The 20,513-nt window shown below is 49.6% G+C and overlaps 1 protein-coding gene across 1 annotated transcript in view; it reads right to left on the bottom strand.

Moving 5' to 3' along the window:
* Positions 1 to 19,429, bottom strand: part of si:rp71-17i16.5 (phosphatidylinositol 4,5-bisphosphate 3-kinase catalytic subunit gamma isoform) — a 32,116-nt gene extending 12,687 nt beyond the window's left edge. The window contains exons 1-6 of the mRNA XM_067998375.1: positions 19,166 to 19,429; positions 13,347 to 15,301; positions 10,827 to 10,892; positions 5,110 to 5,335; positions 3,910 to 4,004; positions 1,245 to 1,396 (exon numbers count right to left, since the gene is read on the bottom strand). Coding sequence (XP_067854476.1) covers positions 1,245 to 1,396; positions 3,910 to 4,004; positions 5,110 to 5,335; positions 10,827 to 10,892; positions 13,347 to 15,293 — 2,486 coding nt within the window. The 5' untranslated portion in view covers positions 15,294 to 15,301; positions 19,166 to 19,429. The remainder of the gene's footprint in view (positions 1 to 1,244; positions 1,397 to 3,909; positions 4,005 to 5,109; positions 5,336 to 10,826; positions 10,893 to 13,346; positions 15,302 to 19,165) is intronic.
* Positions 19,430 to 20,513: the final 1,084 nt, after the last annotated feature.

Raw genomic sequence — 20,513 nt, 5'->3', positions numbered from 1 at the left:
TATCAAGTCGTACTTCAAGGTGATGATTTTAGCCTGGAACCGGTCAGATGGGCAGAAAAGTGGCAAATGGAATTCAATCCAGAGAAGCGTGAAGTAATGTATTTGGGGAGAGCAAACAAGGCAAGAGAGTACACAATAAATGGGAGGATACCAAGGGGTGTAGAGGAAGTGAGGGACCTTGGAGTGCATGTCCACAGATCCCTGAAGGTAGCAGGACAGGTAGATAAGGTGGTTAAAAAGGCATATGGGATACTTTCCTTTATTAGCCGAGGCATAGAATATAAGAGCAGTGAGGTTATGCTGGAACTGTATAAAACATTGGTTTGGCCACAGCTTGAGTACTATGTACGGTTCTGGTCACCACATTACAGGAAAGATGTGATTGCATTAGAGAGGGTACAGAGGAGATTTACGAGGATGTTGCCAAGGCTGGAGAATTTTAGCTATGAGAAAAGATTGGATAGGCTGGGGTTGTTTTCTTTGGAACAAAGGAGGCTGAGGGGAGATTTAATTGAGGTGTATAAAATTATGAGGGGCCTCGATAGAGTGGATAGGGAGGAACTATTTCCCTTAGCAGAGGGGTCAGTGACCAGGGGGCATAGATTTATAATAATTGGTAGAAGGATTAGAGGGGAGCTGAGGAGAATTTTTTTCACCCAGAGGGTGGTGGGGGTCTGGAACTCACTGCCTGAGAGGGTGGGAGAGGCAGAAACCCGCAACTCATTTAAAAAGTACCTGGATGTGCACTTGAAATGTCATAAACTCCTCTCAGCCTCCTCTGAGGGGAGGGAGATGGGGAGGTGGGGGGGTGAGGGAGGGGTGAGGTGGGGGAGGTGGGGGAGGGGCGAGAGGGAGGGGGAGGTGGGGGAGGGGGAGAGGGAGGGGGAGGTGAGGGAGGGGGGAGACGGATGGGGAGGTGGGGGAGGGGCGAGAGGGAGGGGGAGGTGGGGGAGGGGCGAGAGGGAGGGGGAGGGGAGAGGGGTGAGGTGGGAGGGTGGGGGGTGGGCGAGAGGGAGGGGAGGTGGGGGAGGGGCGAGAAGGAGGGGGAGGGGTGAGGTGGGGAGGGGCGAGAGGGAGGGGGGTGGGGGAGGGGCAAGAGGGAGGGGGAGGTGGGGGAAGGGCGAGAGGAGGGGGAGGTGGGGGAAGGGCGAGAGGGAGGGGGAGGTGGGGGAAGGGCGAGAGGGAGGGGGAGGTGGGAGGGGGGGAGGGGTGAGGTGGGAGGGGGGTCTAGAGGACAGGCCAGCATTACCTGGATGATCAGCATGTCCTGCCGCAGGTCGTCGCCGTGTTTGAAGATAATGCCCACTGGCCGGCTGAGTACACCATCGGGTTCGGCAGAGGCGAACTCTAACCACAGAGGCTTCTTCTTGGAGGCCATGATCTTACACCGGTCGATCTAGTGAGGAGGAAGAGCAAAGAACTTTGAAGCAGCAAAAACAACAACAACTTGCATTTATACGGCACCTTTAATGTAGTAAAAGGTCCCAAGACGCTTTACAGGAGCGTAAATTCCAGGTAACTTGGAAATATATCGCCGTTCCTTCATCTTCGAGGGTCAAAATCCTGGAACTCCCTTCCTAACAGCACTGTGGGAGAACCTTCACCACACGGACTGCAGCGGTTCAAGAAGGCGGCTCACCACCACCTTCTCAAGGGCAATTAGAGATGGGCAATAAATGCCAGCGACGCCCACATCCCATGAACAAATTTTTAAAAATCAGACAATAATTTAACACCGAACCACATGAGGAGATATTAGGACAGGTGACCAAAAGCTCGGTCAAAGAGGTAGGTTTTAAGGAGGGTCTTAAAGGAGGAGAGAGAGGCGGAGAGGTTTAGGGAGGGAATTCCAGAGCTTAGGGCCTGGGCAGCTGAAGGCACGGCCGCCAATGGTGGAGCGATTGAAATTGGGGATGTGCAAGAGGCCAGAATTGGAGGAGCGCAGAGATCCCAGGGCGTTGAAGGGCTGGAGGAGGTTAGGGAGATCGGGAAGGGGCGAGGCCGTGGGGAGATTTGTCTGACAAAGGGTCGTCGACCTGAAACGTTAACTCTGTTTCTCTCTCCACAGACGCTGCCTCACTCGCTGAGCTTTTCCAGCATTTTCAGTTTCTAGTTCAGATTTCCAGCACCCGGAGTATTTTTGCTTCTGATGTGGAACCTGACGTTGCGTTTTCGGATGATGTCGACGAGGGGCAGCATGTGGATGAGGAATAGGAGGGGGGCCGAGGATAGATCCCTGGGGGGGGGCTCCAGAGGTAACGGCGCGGGAGCGGGAAGAGAAGCCCATTGCAGGAGATTCTCTGGATAGATAGGAACGGAACCAGGCCAGGGCGGCTGGACGACAGAGGAGAGGCGATGGAGGAGGATGGTGTCACAGTCACACGGGATGTCATTTGTGATTTTGAAACAGCATCAAACATCTCACAGAACGAAGAGCGAAAAGACCGGGAGAAGCACGAACAAGAATCATAGAATCATCGAAAGGTTAAAGCACGGAAGGAGGCCATTCGGCCCATCGAGTCCGTGCTGGCTCTATGCAAGATCAATCCAGCTAGTCCCACACCCCCGCCCTTTCCCCGTAACCCTGCAAATTTTTTCCGCATCAAGTACTGATCCAGTTCCCTATCGAAGCCCGTGATTGAATCTGCCTCCACCACCCCCTCGGGCAGTGCATTCCAGATCATAACCACTCGCTGCGTAAAAAAGCTTTTCCTCATCTCACCTTTGGTTCTTTTGCCAATCGCCTTAAATTGTATTTATACTTGGATTTATACAGCGCATTTCATGACCTCAGGATGTCCCAAAGCGCTTTACAGCCAGTGAATCACTTTTGAAATGTAAAGATTATCTGGTCATTTATCGCATTGCTATTTGTGGGATCTTGCTGTGCGCATTTTGGCAGCCGCATTTCCTAGATCACAACAGTGACCTCACTTCAAAAAATACTTAATTGGCTGTAAAGCGCTTTGGGCCCTCCTGAGGTTGTGAAAGGTGCTATATAAATGCAAGCTCTTTCTCTTTTTGGTGAATTTCCATCTTAAGTCCAAACCCGGAGAGAGATAATGTTGAGAGATAATGTTGACCAGATTGCCGACTGGTGAAAACTTCAGTAGTTTATTGTTGGCCAACAAATTTAAAGGTCAGCCAGCAACTTCCCATCCCTCCCAGTGACTCACAGGTAAATACACCGGCTGCTCTGACCCAGACAGGACAGCAAGATCCCAGTTTCCAGGTCCCAGTTCACAATTCCCATTGCTGTACTGACGTAGCTGATTTCAGCAAGGGGATGGAGGAGGGGACAGGGGAGGGGGAATGTGCTGGAGGGGGGAATGGGAGGGGGAAGGGGTGGGGGATAGTGGGAGGGGGATGGAGAGTAGCAGTTCTCAATTTGGCCTCAGTGCCCTTGGGTTGGGGAAGATGGAAGGCAATCAGCCTGGGCTCCTGCTCCCTCGAGTATAGAAGATTAAGGGGTGATCTAATCGAGGTGTTTAAGATGATTAAAGGATTTGATAGGGTCGATATAGAGAAACTATCTCCTCTGGTGGGAGAGAGTCCAGAACAAGGGGACAGAACCTTAAAATTAGAGCCAGGCCGATCAGGGGTGATGTCAGGAAGCACTTTATGGTCTGACTAAATGGCGGAGCGGGCACGAGGGGCTGAATGGCCTCTTCCTGTTCCTGATCGTTGTGTTCTAACTCCTGTTTGATAGCGACTACGAGCAGGAATGCTGATGGCTGTTAACGTTTCCCAGCCCGCGGGACGCGGAGGCTGATCAGAGCGCAGACGCTGCCCCCCACCTCCCCCACCCAGGGACTCAGCGCGGCCCGGGGTGGGGGTCCTGAGACAACAAGTGGATCTTCAGCTGGAAGGATTCAGGCGCTGGATTAGTCCACCTCTCTCTCCCCTCACCAGGATGCTGCCAGTTTTGATGCGGGGGTCGTAGGGAGCCAGGAAGTCCTGGGGCAAATCAGCTTTCCTCAGCATCTCCTGAACCAGGGTGTTGGCTGTAAAGGAGAAAGACATGTCAGCTTTTCCTCAGGACCGTGGGAACCCCCTCTCACCTCACCCCCCCTCTCAGCGTACAATCTACAAACTTCCCAGACTTGAATCCCGCTCCCTTCTAAGGTGTTCAGCCTTAACCCAGTTGGTTCCTCACTCGCCTCTGACAAACGGACATCGACAGACTGAGTGAGTGGGCAAAACTGGGGCAGATGGAGATCAATCTGGGGAAGTGTGAGGTCACCCAGTTTGGACCGAAGAAAGATAAATCAGAGTATTTCCTAAATGGTGAGAAGCCGGGAACTGCGGAGGAGCAGAGAGATTAAGGGGGCCCAAGGACCAAAATCACTAAAAGCCAGTGGACAGGTACAAAAAATAATTCAAAAGGCTAATGGAATGTTGGCCTTTATCTCAAGGGGGCTGGAATACAAAGGGGTGGAGGTTATGCTACAGCTGTAAAAAGCTCTGGTCAGACCCCATCTGGAGAGACTGCGTTCAGTTCTGGGCACCGCACCTCAGGAAGGATATATTGGCCTGGGAGGGGGTGCAGCGCAGATTCACCAGAATGATACCGGGGCTAAAAGGGTTAAATTACGAGGACGGGTTGCACAGACTGGGCTTGTATTCCCTCGAGTATAGAAGATTAAGGGGTGATCTAATCGAGGTGTTTAAGATGATTAAAGGATTTGATAGGGTCGATAGAGAGAAACTATTTCCTCTGGTGGGGGGAGTCCAGAACAAGGGGGCAGAACCTTAAAATTAGAGCCGGGCCGTTCAGGGGTGATGTCAGGAAGCACTTCTTCACACAAAGGGGAGTGGAAATCTGGAACTCTTTCCCCCGAAAGGCTGTTGAGGCTGGGGGTCAATTGAAAACTTCAGTACTGAGATTGATCGATTTTTGTTGGGTGAGGGGATTAAGGGTTATGGAACCAAGGCGGGTAAATGGAGATAAGCTACAGATCAGCCATGATCTAATTGAATGGCGGGACAGACTCGAGGGGCTGAATGGCCTCCTCCTGCTCCCACGTTCTGTTCTTTTTTTTAAATAAAACTGTGTCATGTAAACGGCACCCTTCGACCTTTTGGTCAGCTGACCTGGAAGTGACTCACCGTTGGGCGGGAGGTCACTCTTTTCCGGAATGATCTTCTTGATCTCGGTGGCCACTTGGCTGAGACTTCCGACCAGCTGCACCTGCTTGTGAAACCCCTCCAACATGGACTTGCCGCAGCCCATCAGGTAGGCCTCCAAGATCACCGCGAATCGGTCGCAGAAATACGGAGATCCCGTCACCTCACTGCGCAGGTACCAGAAGAAGAAATGGCCGATTCTCCTACTCTGGGGAAAATACAGGAGGTTGAAACAACAGGACATAAGAAATAGGAGCAGGAGTAGGCCATCCGGCCCCTCGAGCCTGCTCCGCCATTCAATCAGATCATGGCTGATCTTCGACCTCAACTCCACTTTCCCGCCCGATCCCCATATCCCTCGATTTCCCCTAGAGTCCAGAAATCCATCGACCTCAGCCTTGGATATACCCAACGACTGAGCACCCACAGCCCTCTGAGGTAGAGAATTCCAAAGATTCACCACCCTCCGAGTGAAGAAATTTTTCCTCATCTCAGTCTTAAATGGAGGGGTCAAGGAACCACTGGGGGGGAGGAGGGGAGGGATGTCACACAAGGAGAGAGGCCTTTCTGTCAGCAGAGTCTCTCGGTCTCCCCTTGTAGACCTGCTCGTTAGAGATAGCCTGCGGGGATGGGGGGGGGGGGCAGCCATTTTGTCTTCAGCTCTCCACAGTTTAGGGGTTGCCAACCCTCCAGGATTGTCCAGGAGTCACCAGGAATTGAAGATTAATCTCCAGGGCACTGCTGGGAGCAAAAACCCCGGGGAGAAAAATTATAGTGGGCATTAAAAAAAAATTGTGTGTTTTTTTAATTTTCTTTGAACACTTTTGTTTATTAGTTACATAAATATCAGAGATGGGGAAAGAAAGGGCTGTATTCAATCGGATAACGAAGAGTCTGTTTGCTTTCCGATTGGCCGGGGGAAGGCGAGGATGGATGTGTCGGGCGGCCAATGGCGAGAGAGTGTGTGGGGGGGGGCGGGGCAGTTGGAGGCCGGAGGTCATGTGATGAAACCTCCTGGAATACGTCCAACCAGAGTTGGCAACCCCTACACCAGTGTGACCTGTGATTGCTGCCCATCCCCTCCACACCCCCCTCCCCACTAGGCCCCGGCTGCCGTTTTACCTTTTAATTGAAGAGTTCAGGAGGGATCATCGGATCTTACAGCACAGCAGGAGGCCATTTGGCCCATCGTGCCTGTGCCGGCTCTTTGAAAGAGCTATCCAATTAGTCCCACTCTCCTGTGCTCTTTCCCCTGTAGCTCTGCAATTTTTTTCCTTTTCAAGTATTTATCCAATTCCCTTTTGAAAGTTATTATTGAATCTGCTTCCACCGCCCTTTCAGGCAGTGCATTCCAGATCAGAACAACTCGCTGTGTAAAAACATTTCTCCTCATCTCCCCTCTGGTTCTTTTGCCAAGCTGCACTGCTCTCAAACTATTAAACTCATTTTCAACATCCCTAAGTTTTGACCCATTCTCCCCTCCCCTCCATCTCCTCCCCTCCGCTCCTCTCCTCCCCTCTCCTGAGGGCCCTGGCTTCCACTGGGGTACAGTTCTATAGGGGCGCCGGCTGCCTCACCTCGTGTGGCCATTCCTCGTGTGTGAGCCTGCGCCGTGAGTGTTAGCAGACTATTTGACTATGGGAGGCATCAGAGCCAGAGCCAGTCCGGTCTTCACCTGACAACCTACACAAGCACAGGTAGTTTGGAGGACGAGTTCTTAGAATGCATTCGAGGCAGTTTCCTCGAACGATACATCATGGAATCAACCAGGGAACAGGCTATTTTAGACCTTGTCTTCAGTGATGAGACGGGGTTAATTAGTAATCTCATAGTAAGGGGTCTTCTGGGGAAGAGTGATCATAATATGATAGAATTTCACATTGAGTTTGAGATTGACATACTCAAGACTGAAACTAGAGTCTTAAACTTAAATAAAGCCAATTACATAGGTATGAGGGGCGAGTTGGCTAAGGTCGATTGGGAAATTAAATTAAAGGGTATGACGGTAGATAAGCAATGGCAAACATTTAAAGAAATATTTCAAAATTGTCAATGAACATACATTCCATTGAGAAATAAATACGCCACAGGAAAAGTGATTCATCCGTGGCTAACTTAAGAAGTTAAGGATAGTATTAGATTAAAAGACGAGGCCTATAATGCTGCCAAGAAGAGTAGTAAGCCTGAGGATTGGGAAAATTTTAGAAACCAGCAAAGGATGACCAAAAAATTGATAAAAAGAGAGAAAATAGAATATGAAAGTAAACTAGCAAGAAATATAAAAACAGATTGTAAGAGCTTCTACAAGTATGTAAAAAGGAAGAGATTAGCAAAAGTAGACGTTGGTCCCTTAGAGACTGAGACAGGAGAAATTATAATGGGGAATCAGGAAATGGCAGAGACGTTAAACAAATATTTTGTATCTGTCTTCACAGTGGAAGACACAAAAAACATACCAGAAATAGTGGGGGACCAAGGGTCTAATGAGAGTGAGGAACTTAAAGTAATTAATATCAGTAGAGAAAAAGTACTGGTGAACTAATGGGACTAAAAGCTGATAAATCCCCTGGACCTGATGGCCTACGTCCTATGGATCTAAAAGAGGTGGCAGCAGAGATAGTGGATGCATTGGTTGTGATCTTCCAAAATTCCCTAGATTCTAGAACAGTCCCAGTGGATTGGAAGGCAGCAAATGTAACCCTGCTATTCAAGAAAGGAGGGAGAGAAAAAATAGGGAACTACAGGCCAGTTAGCCTGACATCAGTCGTCGGGAAAATGCTGGAATCCATTATTAAGGAAGTGGTAACAGGGCACTTAGAAAATCACAATATGATTAGGCAGAGTCAACATGGTTTTATGAAAGGGAAATAGTGTTTGACAAATTTATTAGAGTTTTTTGAGGATGTAACCAGCAGGGTAGATAAAGGGGAAACCAGTGGATATCGTATATTTGGATTTTGAAAAGGCATTTGATAAGGTGCCACACGAAAGGTTGTTATACAAGGTAAGGGCTCACGGGGTCAGGGGTAATATATTAGCATGGATAGAGGATTGGTTAACAGACAGAAAGCAGAGAGTAGGGATAAACGGGTCATTCTCGGGTTGTCAGGCTGTAACTAGTGGGGTGCAGCAAGGATCAGTGCTTGGGCCTCAGCTATTTACAATCTATATTAATGGCTTAGATGAAGGGACCGAGTGTAATGTATCCAAGTTTGCTGACGATACAAAGCTAGGTGGGAAAGTAAGCTGTGAGGAGGACACAGTCTGCAAAGGGATATAGACAGGTTAAGTGAGTGGGCAAGAAGGTGGCAGATGGAGTATAATGTGGGGAAATGTGAGGTTATTCACTCTGGTAGGAAAAATAGAAAAACAGAATATTTTTTAAATGGTGAGAAACTATTAAATGTTGGTGTTCAGAGAGATTTGGGTGTCCTTGTACCCGAAGCACAGAAAGTTGACATGCAGGTACAGCAAGCAATTAGGAAGGCAAATGGTATGTTGGCCTTTATTGCAAGGGGGTTGGAGTACAAGAGTAAGGAAGTCTTACTACAATTGTACAGGGCTTTGGTGAGACCTCACCTGGAGTACAGTGTACAGTTTTGGTCTCCTTACCTAAGGAAGGATATACTTGCCTTAGAGGCAGTGCAACGAAGGTTCACTAGATTAATTCCTGGGATGAGAGGGTCGTCCTATGAGGAGAGGTTGAGTAGAATGGGCCTATACTCTCTGGAGTTTAGAAGAATGAGAGGTGATCTCATTGAAACGTATAAGATTCTGAGGGGGCCTGACAGGGTAGATGCTGAGAGGCTGTTTCCCCTGGCTGGAGAGTCTAGAACTAGGGGACATAGTCTCAGGATAAGGGGTCAGCCATTTAAGACTGAGATGAGGAGGAATTTCTTCACTCAGAGGGTTGTGAATCTTTGGAATTCTCCAACCCAGAGGGCTGTGGATGCTCAGTCATTGAATATGTTCAAGAATGAGATAGATGGATTTTCAGACTCTAGGGGAATCAAGGGATATGGGGATCGGGCGGGAAAGTGGAGTTGAGGTCGAAGATCAGCCATGATCTGATTGAATGACGGAGCAGGCTCGAGGGGCCGTATGGCCGACTCCTGCTCCTATTTCTTATGTTCTTATGTTTCTGGCAGCTGCCAGATCAGGAGCAGGAACCCTGGCTGATTTACAATCCACACCCCCTCCTCTTCCCTGTTCTACCCTCCCCACCCCTTCCCCCTCCCACCCACCCTCCCCACCCACACCCCACTCCCCCCTCCCAGCTCTCCCCACCCCCTCCTTCCCCCAATCCCTCCCTCCTCCCTCTCTCCCCCTTCTTCCCACCCCCCTCCCACTCCCCATCCCCCTCACCACCCCCCCTCCTGCTATAGCCTAGTCTATGCAACTTGTCTTCATAATTTAACCCTTTTCACCCTGGTATCATTCTGGTGAATCTGCGCTGCACCCCCTCCAAGGCCAATATATCCTTCCTGAGGTGCGGTGCCCAGAACTGAACAGTCTCTCCAGATAGGGTCTGACCAGAGCTTTATATAAACTGTAGCATAACATCCTCCCCCTTTGTATTCCAGCCCTCTTGAGATAAAGACTAACATTCCATTAGCTTTTTAATTATCCTTTGTAACTGTCCGCGAGCTGTTAGTGATTTCTGTACTTGGACCCCTAAATCTCTCTGCTCCTTCACAGTTCCCGACTTCTTGCCGTTTAGAAAATGCTCTGATTTATCTTTCTCAGGTCCAAAGTGGCTGACCTCACACTTCTCCAAATTGGACTCCATCTGCCACAGATTGATGTCCAGCGGGGATACTTGAGTCCAATGGGAGTGGGCACCTCACTCCCCAGTGTAAAGGGTAGGTGGGCTTCTTCATACTTGGTATTCTAACTCGCACCAAGTCCCGTTCCTCACCCCACTGTGCTCGCTGACCTACATTGGCTCCCGGTCTGGGAAGGCCTCGATTTTAAAATTCTCACCCTTGTTTTCAAATCCCTCCATGGCCCTCGCCCCCTCCTCCAGCCCGACAACCCTCCGAGATCTCTGCTTTCCTCCAATTCAGGCCTCTTGCACATCCCAGATTCCCTTCGGCCCCACCATTGGCGGCTGTGCCTTCAGCAGCTCTGGAATTCTCTTCGCCATCCTACCCTCCCCCTCCCCTTACCCCTCCCACTCACCCTGCCTACCCACACCCCACTCCCCCCACCCAGCTCTCCCCACCCACTCCTCGCCCCAAACCCTCCCTCCTCCCCCTCTCCCCTCTTCCTCCCAACCCACCCTCCCACTCCCCATCCCCCTCTCCGCCTCTCTCTTCTCCTTTAAGACGCTCCTTAAAATCTATCTCTGTGACCAAACTTTTGGTCACCTGTCCTAATATCTCCTTATGTAGTTCGGTGACAAATTCTGTCTGATTTACGCTCCTGTGAAGCCTTGAGGTGTTTTTATAGTGTTAAAGGCGCTGTATCAATGCAAGTCGTTGATGTTTGTTGCAGTCCACCTGGGAGAAAGAACTCCCGAAGATTAAAAACTGAGGAAGGCAGCGGGAAACCACGTCATCTCCTCTTCCCTAGTAAGTGGCTCAAGAACCTCATGTGTGAGACTTGAGTTAGGAGCTTCCCCGGGGGCAGATCAGGATGGACGGGTGGGCGGAGGGACTATTGCAGTGAGCTAGGTGCGTGGTGTGTTGGACACTCACCCTCAGCGCACATCGAATCAGAAACCTCGCCAGGCCGCTGTCGTGATACGGTTCAAACTTCAACGCCTGGAGAACAAAATCCAACAAAACTCAAAAACATCGTTCCTTTCACAACGGAAATACAAAGCCAAGCAACGAAGCTCGCCACTCGATTGGTCGGCCGACACTCTCCCAGGTTGGCCGTGCGGCAGGGCGTCACAACCGTGTCACGGCCATGTCACGACTGCATCACAACCGTGTTACGGCCATGTCACGACCGCGTCACGGCTGAGCCCCTTCCCATCCTCACCTGAGGTCCTTGCACACAGATCAGGGGTCATGGGTTGGCCATTGGGGGCAGAACCTGGGTTCCGGTGTTCAGGACTCTGCAGGACTTGTATAGGGTGGAGCCTCCAGCTCCCCTTATAAGGTCAGTGGGCGGGGCCAAGGCTGGGAGTCAGGGGTGGGGTTAGAGGTAGGGGAAGGGGGAGGGCCAGAGTGGGGGGCTGGACTGGGATCCGGGGGAAGGGACAACTCATGAAACCAGGTTGGAGGAGGGGGTGGGTTACAGGGCGAAATCAGCACACCTCCATATCCAGACTGGCCAGTGACATGGCTGGATTGGGCTTCTGATTATTTGATGGACAGTTGCATAGCCAATCATATGATCAGATTTTGACACGTGATCCGTTGGATGCTACATGATATTCTCCACCCATTTCTTGATTGTTGAATCGACAGTCTCATTTCACTTAATATTAAAAGGTCCCCACATGCCATGAGTTACCCGGTCTTAGCCAGTAAGAGGTTAGGCCACTTGGTTGGCCTCAGTGCCCCTGGACGAGGGAGAAGCAAAAACGAAATCAGCCAAGCTTCCCACTCCTGGTCGCTGTGCGCACGGCCCTTATTGGAAGGTCCGTGGCCTTTGAGTGGGAGGATTGGACACAACTGCAATGAAATTGGAAAGGGTTCAGAGGAGATTTACCAGAATGGTGCCAGGGATGAGGGACTTCAGTTACATGGAGAGACTGGAGAAGCTGGGATTGTTCTCCTTAGAGCAGAGAAGGTTAAGGGGAGATTTAATAGAGGTGTTCAAAAATACGAGGGGTTTTGACAGAGTAGATAAGGAGAAACTGTTTCCAGTGGCAGGAGGGTCGGTAACCAGAGGACACAGAATTTAAGATAATTGGCAAAAGAAACAGAGGGGAGATGAGGAGAATTTTTTTACGCAGCGAGATGTTCTGATCTGGAATGTGCTGCCTGAAAGGGCGGTGGAAGCAGATTCAATAATAACTTTCAAAAGGGAATTGGATAAATACTTGAAAAGGAAAAATTTGCAGGGCTCTGGGGAAAGAGCAGGGGGGAGTGGACAGCTCGTTCAAAGAACTGGCACAGGCGCGATGGGCCGAATGCCCTCCTTCCATGCTGTAAGATTCTATGAGTTGCACTGATGCTCCGGACGATGATGGATTTGGGCAGAAACGTGCGGTCATCGCGTGTTCCCTGGCCAGCAAAGCTTTGTCTCTATAATATTTGCCTCACTCCAATTCCCGTGTGTGTGTCTCGCACACAGATTGAGCAGGAATTGACACAGAGGACATGTGGTATCTTCACCGTATCTGCCCCATCCGGTTAGTGTAACCGTGTCGCCGATATCCAGGTCAGGAGGATCATCACCCAATCACCCCATTGGTGTTGCAGCTGTGGCTCAGTGGGTAGCTCTCTCGCCTCTGCAGACATAAAGGTCGTGGGTTCGAGCCCCACTCTGGAGACTTGAGCCCCATAATCCACGCTGACACTCCCAGTGCCGGTACTGAGGGAGTGCTGCACTGTCAGAGGTGCTGTCTTTTGGATGAGACGTTAAACCGAGGCCCCGTCTGCCCTCTCAGGTGGACGTAAATGATCCCATGGCACAATTCAAAGATGAGCAGGGGAGTTCTCCCCGGGGTCCTGGGGCCAATATTTATCCCTCAACCAACATCACTGAAAAACAGATTATCTGGTCATTTATCACATTGCTGTGTGTGGGATCTTGCTGTGCATAATTGGCTGTCACATTTCCTACATTACAACAGTGACTACACTTCAAAATTATTTCATTGGCTGTGAAGCACTTTGGAACGTCCTGAGGTTGTGAAAGGCACTATATAAATGCAAGTCCTTTCTTCTTTCGCAGTTGCCGAAAGGCTCGTGGTTCAGGCTTGACCGGTATCCAGAGGCTGGTCCTCCAAAGATCTGGAACCTGGCGCTTGACCATTACAACTGACCTCAGGCCCCTGAATCTCTGGACCTTTTCCGGCTGGAGGACAGATCCTGAGAGATGGAGACGTACGATCCACCAAGCAACAGTCGGAGGGGGCAGGCCACAATGACTGATGATGTGATGCCCTCCCCCATGTGACTGCCAACATTGACCGCCCAGGCTGGCATATGAAGACAGAGCCTTTGAGGGAGTCAGCGCTCACAGACCTGTTCTCTAGGAGAAGCCAGTAGCCCTTGAGAAAAAGAACGCAAAAAAAAGTAAAGAAAGGCAGGTGTTACCTGAACGAGCTGCAGGAGGTATCTCATCAATTCGTCGTTGTCTATCTCTTCCAGTCGTTGGACAGATAAGCTCCTGACTTTCTCATCGGCAAAGTTAATGCTGAGGAGTTCCAGCGCGATGGCGATATCCAGTTCCGGAGGGTTCCAGTGCTCGAAAAGCCAATGCACTTCCTCCACTGCTTCAAGGTTCCCCCATTGAACTGTGCTGAGGAATTTGGGCAGGGAGTTACTGTACTGGGCACACTTCTCAGTGAAGCGTTTGAACATATCCCTCTGCGAGGCACTCAGAGGATCCTGAGACTCTTCGTCCACTTTAGAAGGGTCGTCCTCATCTTCCGACGCCTGGTGAATCCAACTGGACCTTGACCTCCTGCTGCTCGGTAAGGCCACCGGATAATTGTAAGTGTCCAACACGATGCAAACGGCCGTGGAGTTCTCGACATCTGGGTTGGTCTTGGAGGAGAGCTTGTCCACCTCGTGGGTCACAAGGTTTTCTTCGCGGTTTGAGCAGGACCACATGTGGAGGATGTGCTCCCCTTGCTGAAGAAACGATCGGTGGTCAATCAGAAGGAGGTTCACAAAGTACAAGAGCCTGGTCTTGCCTTTGTACGGGTCTCCGTCTTTGGCATTCTGTGAGACGGACCTTCCGTCTCTTGCGGCCGAGCTTTCTGAGTCCACTCCATGCACGGACAAACTCAACCTTGACCCTTGGGGGAGGTTCTTCACCAAGATGTCAAACTCCAACCAAACGTTCCACATAACCTCTTCTGTGAAAGGCATCGGTTGAGACCTTGTGGAGGAAAGAACATTGGTGGCATGAAGAACGGTTGCCTCCACGTATACATTTGGGAGACTTTTATTTGGTAAAATTGGACAGTCTAAACCAACAATCTTGACACGAAAGCGCCTGTTGCAATCCCAGAGCGACAGCACCAAAATCTGCTCAATATCCTTGCTTCTTACGGTCAGTTGGTCATGGGTAGCAGTGAGTCCTGTGCATTGGTCAACCAAAGGCCAGTCCTCAATGCTGACCTCATCCTCTGCAGGGGACGGAGGGGTCACCAATGACAAGTGTAGTTCCTCATTAATCTTGATGCAGCGCCTGACCCAGATGAAGTCTATCAGCGACCAGTTTCCGGTGATGTACTCTTCTCTTCCGCAGACCTTCATGACTAAGCTATCATCAGCCCCATGTATTGGCACCCCTTTACTGGCCATCTTCTGTGTGTAGGAGTGAATGATCACATCAGGAGTATCATAAACATCCACCTTCATTTTATGACTGGTACCATTGTGGTGGAGAGCAATCACCAGCCCTTTGCTGATTAGACTCTTCAGGCTCTCGGGCAGAGGGCTTGAGGCCAACCAAGGTTCCATTGCATAAGCCCTACTGTCTCGATTATGCAACTCAGCCTGTCTAGAGGCTGCTAACTTCCTCCGGGCTGAACTGAGCTCGTCACGCTGAGACGTGACAATATTCCGCACGTCGTAGCCAATCAGATAGGCCAGCCCCTTCCAGAATTGCTCGCTCTCTTCTGTCTCTTTGGGTTTGCTCTTGATGTAAACCTGACCCTTCTTCATGCCCAAGCTCTTCCAGTACTTCACCGAGTCCAGGGTCCGCAGGAGCTGCTGCTCGTCGTAAATCTCATACCAAGTCGATCCTTTCTTGTACAGGAGCTGGTAGGAGTCAGGATTGGAAAGTTGGTAGGTGGAAGGGTTGGCGCTCTGACTTTTTGCCTTCATCCAGGCCAACATGCGCAGGTTCCTCACCGTGCTGTTCGCAGGCAATTCCACGGTAATCACCTCGTTGTGGTCGTCATGAGGTCGCTTGGTAGGCAGCACGCAGCTGAAGAGCATTGTGCCGCGGTCAGTGAAAGGGCCGGGGTTATATAACACCTCTTCTTCCTCACCTTGGCCAGTGGTGGGATGCACTGGCAGGAGGTCCATGTTTCTCTCTGCAGGTTACAGGGAAGCAGGAAGTACAATTAGAAGAAGCACAAAAACAAATAGTGTCAGGAAAATCGAGGGGCTCAGCGGGTAAATGTGGCGGCCGGTACTGAGATACAGAACGAGATGGTGGCAGGTTCAATCCATACTCCCCAGGGCAGGTGGGCACAGGGTTAGATACAGAGTAAAGCTCCCTCTACACTGCCCCATCAAACACTCCCAGGGCAGGTGGGCACAGGGTTAGATACAGAGTAAAGCTCCCTCTACACTGTCCCATCAAACACTCCCAGGGCAGGTACAGCACAGGTTAGATACAGAGTAAAGCTCCCTCTACACTGTCCCATCAAACACTCCCAGGGCAGGTACAGCACAGGTTAGATACAGAGTAAAGCTCCCTCTACACTGTCCCATCAAACACTCCCAGGGCAGGTACAGCACAGGTTAGATACAGAGTAAAGCTCCCTCTACACTGTCCCATCAAACACTCCCAGGGCAGGTGGGCACAGGGTTAGATACAGAGTAAAGCTCCCTCTAAACTATCCCATCAAACACTCCCCCTGTCGTACTGGGCTGAATCATTGTGATTGCAGTGTGCAATAGTGGTGCACGAGTGCATGAACACAGTCGTTCACTAATATCTCACAATGTGATTTCACCCCTGATGCTGCTATCAGAGGCGCCACTGCCAGCTCCAGCCATAGCGTTGGAAGGTGACTGAACTCTCTCGATCGAAATTCCTCGAACATCTCAGTAATAGGAACTAGGAACATAGGAACAGGAGTAGGCCATTCAGCCCCTCGTGCCTGCTCCGCCATTTGATAAGATCATGGCTGATCTGTGATCTAACTCCATATACCTGCCTTTGGCCCATATCCCTTAATACCTTTGGTTGCCAAAAAGCTATCCATCTCAAATTTAAATTTAGCAATTGAGCTAGTATCAATTGCCGTTTGCGGAAGAGAGTTCCAAACTTCTACAACCCTTTGTGTGTAGAAATGTTTTCTAATCTCACTCCTGAAAGGTCTGGCTCTAATTTTTAGACGGTGCCCCCTACTCCTAGAATCCCCAACCAGCGGAAATAGTTTCTCTCTATCCACCCTATCTGTTCCCCTTAATATCTTATAAACTTCGATCAGATCACCCCTTAACCTTCGAAACACCAGAGAATACAACCCCAATTTGTGTAATCTCTCCTCGTAACTTAACCCTTGAAGTCCGGGTATCATTCTAGTAAACCTACGCTGCACTCCCTCCAAGGCCAATATGTCCTTCCGAAGGTGCGGTGCCCAGAACTGCTCACAGTACTCCAGGCGCGGTTTAACCAGGGTTTTGTATAGCTGCAGCATAACTTCTGCCCCCTTGTACTCTAGTCCTCTAGATATAAAGGCCAACATTCCATTAGCCTTATTGATTATTTTCTGTACCTGTTCATGACACTTCAATGATCTATGTACCTGAACCCCTAAGTCCCTTTGGACATCCACTGTTTTTAACTTTTTACCATTTAGAAAGTACCCTGTTCTATCCTTTTTTGATCCAAAGTGGATGACCTCACATTTGTCTACATTGAATTCCATTTGCCACAGTTTTGCCCATTCACCTAATCTATCAATATCGCTTTGTAATTTTATGTTTTCATCTACACTGCTTACAATGCCACCAATCTTTGTGTCATCGGCAAACTTAGATATGAGATTTTCTATGCCTTCATCTAAGTTGTTAATAAATATTGTGAATAATTGAGGCCCCAAGACAGATCCCTGCGTGACTCCACTAATCACATCCTGCCAATGTGAGTACCTACCCATTATCCCTACTCTCTGTCGCCTTTCGCTCAGCCAACTTCCTAACCAAGTCCGTACTTTTCCCTCGATTCCATGGGCTTCTATCTTAGCTAACAGTCTCTTATGTGGGACCTTATCAAATGCCTTCTGGAAGTCCATATAAATAACATCCATTGACATTCCCCTGTCCACTACTTTAGTCACCTCATCAAAAAATTCAACAGGTTTGTCAGGCACGACCTACCTTTCACAAATCCATGCTGGCTCTCTCTGATTAACTGAAAATTCTCGAGGTGTTCAGTCACCCTATCCTTAATTATAGACTCGAACCGGTTAAAGCTCGCCCCCTTGTTTTTAAACTTAGCTTCCTTTCCCGAAAGTGTTTAGTGTGTGCAGGTAATTTTACAACTCCCTGTTCCCGGCGAATGAGGAAGTGTGAGGTCAGGCAATGAGATTTGTGCGCAATGCTAGACCAAACCTCCAGTACAAGAGGCTCCTCGGAGGAGGAGGGAGACTCTTTGCCAGTGTCGGCCATGGCTCAGTGGGTAGCACTCTCATCGCTAAGTCATAAGGTTGTGGGTTCAAGTCCCACTCAAGCACATAATCCAGGCTGTTACTCCCAGTGCAGTTCTGAAGGAGTGCTGCATTGTTGGTGGTGCCATCTTTCGGATGAAACATTAAACTGAGCCCTATCTGCTCTCTCAGGTCGATGTAAAAGATTCTGCAGCACTATTTTGCAGGGAAGTTCTCCCTGGTGTCCTGGCCAATATTTATTCCTAATCCAACACCACGAAAAAGAAATTATCTGGTCATTTATCTCATTGCTGTTTGTGGGAGCTTTCTGTGCGCAAATTGGCTGCTGCGTTTCCGACATTACAACACTGACTTCAAAAAGTACTTCATTGGCTGTAAAGCTCTTTGGGACGGCCTGAGGTCATGAAAGGCGCTATATAAATGCAAGTTCTTTCTTTCTTTGCCGGTGGGCAGAGTTGGGAATAACTCAGGGGTCCCCCGGGCACTTTTGGATACCTGGAGGAAATGTTGATTCTTCTCGTGAGTCCAGGCAGTGCGTGGCTTCAAGATATTCAACCAGGGGAGGCATCACGGCCATGCCCAGTTCTGTCCTCACTTGATGACCATCCACACGCATGAGGTCACTGGTTTGTGATCAGTACCAGGAGTCCTGGCTGATTTGCTTCCCCCTCCTCTCTGTCCCAGGGCACCGTGTAGGCCCATGTCATTTGGTGTTGCACTGAGTCACTGACCAATGCCTATGATAATCACCTCTGGGGGCTTCAATCAATCCCCGGTCATTTTAAAAGGGGCACCATTTCTGTTGTGGGGCCCAGTAATGACTTAAAGCAGGTGGACAATAATCTCCATCAGAATGACGTCGCACACAAGTGGATTGGTCAAGGGTGTGATGGAAAACCCCCCACTCTGCCTGGATGGGTCCAGCAACACTTCGGGCTGTGGGACACATGGGTCCGAGCCAATCCAGGACAAAGCAGCCCGCTTGATCAGCAGCCCACCTACTACCTTAAACACCCACTCCCTCCCCCACCTTAAACGCCAACTCCCTTCACCACCGGCACACCGTGGCATACCGCAGTGTGTACCATCCACAGGATGCACTGCAGCAACTCGCCAAGGCTCCTTCGACAGCAACTCCCAAACCCGCGACCTCTACCACCTAGAAGGACAAGGGCAGCAGGCACATGGGAACAACACCACCTGCACGTTCCCCTCCAAGTCACACACCATCCCGATTTGGAAATATATCGCCGTTCCTTCATCGTCGCTGGGTCAAAATCCTGGAACTCCCTTCCTAACAGCACTGTGGGAGAACCTTCACCACACGGACTGCAGCGGTTCAAGAAGGCGGCTCACCACCACCTTCTCAAGGGGCAACTAGGGATGGGCAATAAATGCCGGCCTTGAGAGCGGCGCCCACATCCCAAGAATTAATTAAAATAAAACTAGCAAATGTTATTTTTTGAGAGCAGAACACCCGCTTTGGGAGAATGGAAAAAAGACCAGGGGCCAATCCGACACTGAGCTAATCTCCCGGTTTCAACATCCCATTACCTGTCGACAGAAGGGGTCCGTATTTCAAGCAGATTCCATCACAGGCTCTGAAATCGAGCGACTGTTGCCTGCCTCTCTCTCTGACAGCTGTTCGCTCAGTCGATGTTTTATCCCTGAAGGCAAGACGTAAACTCACACAAGGGGCGGTATTTACTTGTTTTTTGAGGGGGAAGGGGAGGTTAAATTAAGTTGGAAAGTTTGTCAGTCGCAGTCGGTTCACCTGTCGAGCTGGTGTTAATTTAAAAAGGGAATCGGCTGTGAGAATACCTGACACAATCACCACTAGTTTCCTCATTCCTGGTTAATCTGTTATCCACTCCACCGGTTCAACAACAATCTCCAGCATCGACAGCACACTCCACTCCGCCTTTACTTTATTCTCCCCCAATTATTTGCACCGCACCCTCCCCCACAAGGAGCTGATCTCCCACGTAGTTATTCTTCATGCAGGAGCCGAGACAAGCTATTTGACCATGCGGGGCAGCATCATTTCCATACCAAGGGTGTGTGTAGCTCGGTACTACAACGGGCGGTGCCTTTACTTTACTTTGAAAGAGCTATCCAATTAGCTCCCCCGCTACCCCGGCTCTTTCCCCATAGCCCTGCAAATTTTCACCCTTCAAGTATTTATCCAATTCCCTTTTGAAAGTTATTATTGAATCTGCTTCCACTGCCCTTTCAGGCAGCGCATTCCAGATCATCACAACTCACTGTGTAAAAATGATTTTCCTCATGTCGCCTCTAATTCTTTTGCTAATTATTTTAAATCTGTGTCCTCTGGTCACTGACTCTTCTGTCACTGGAAACAGTTTCTCCTTATTTACTCTATCAAAACTCTTCCTGATTTTGAACACCTCTCCCCTTAACTTTCTCTGCTCCAAGGAGAACAATCCCAGCTTCTCCAGTCCCTCATCCCTGGGACCATTCTAATAAATCTCCTCTGCACCCTCTTCAAGGCCTTGACACCTTTTCTAAAGTGTGGTGCCCAGAAATGAACACAATACTCCAGCTGAGACCGAACTGGTGTTTTATTAAGGTTTAGCATAACTTCCTTACTTTTGAGAGTAACAAAGCTGGAAGTGGAAGGCAGAAAAGTAGTAAGTGAAATTGGAAGCAGTGGAAACAAAGGCCAGCAGCAAATAAGGTCAAAATAGGAAAAAATGTTAAAAAGGCAAAATTAAAGGCACTTTATCTGAATGCTCGCAGCATTCGCAACAAGGTCGATGAATTGACGGCACAAATAGAAGTAAATGGGTTTGATCTAATTGCCATATGGAGACATGGCTGCAGGGTATGGTAGCATAGTGGTTATGTTACTGGACTAGTAATCCGGAGGCCTGGACGAAAA

The sequence above is a fragment of the Heptranchias perlo genome, chromosome 17 (assembly GCF_035084215.1).
Source record: "Heptranchias perlo isolate sHepPer1 chromosome 17, sHepPer1.hap1, whole genome shotgun sequence".
Taxonomy (NCBI): domain Eukaryota; kingdom Metazoa; phylum Chordata; class Chondrichthyes; order Hexanchiformes; family Hexanchidae; genus Heptranchias; species Heptranchias perlo.
Note: the sequence above shows the minus strand (reverse complement) of the source record. Positions and strands in the feature narration are given on the sequence as shown.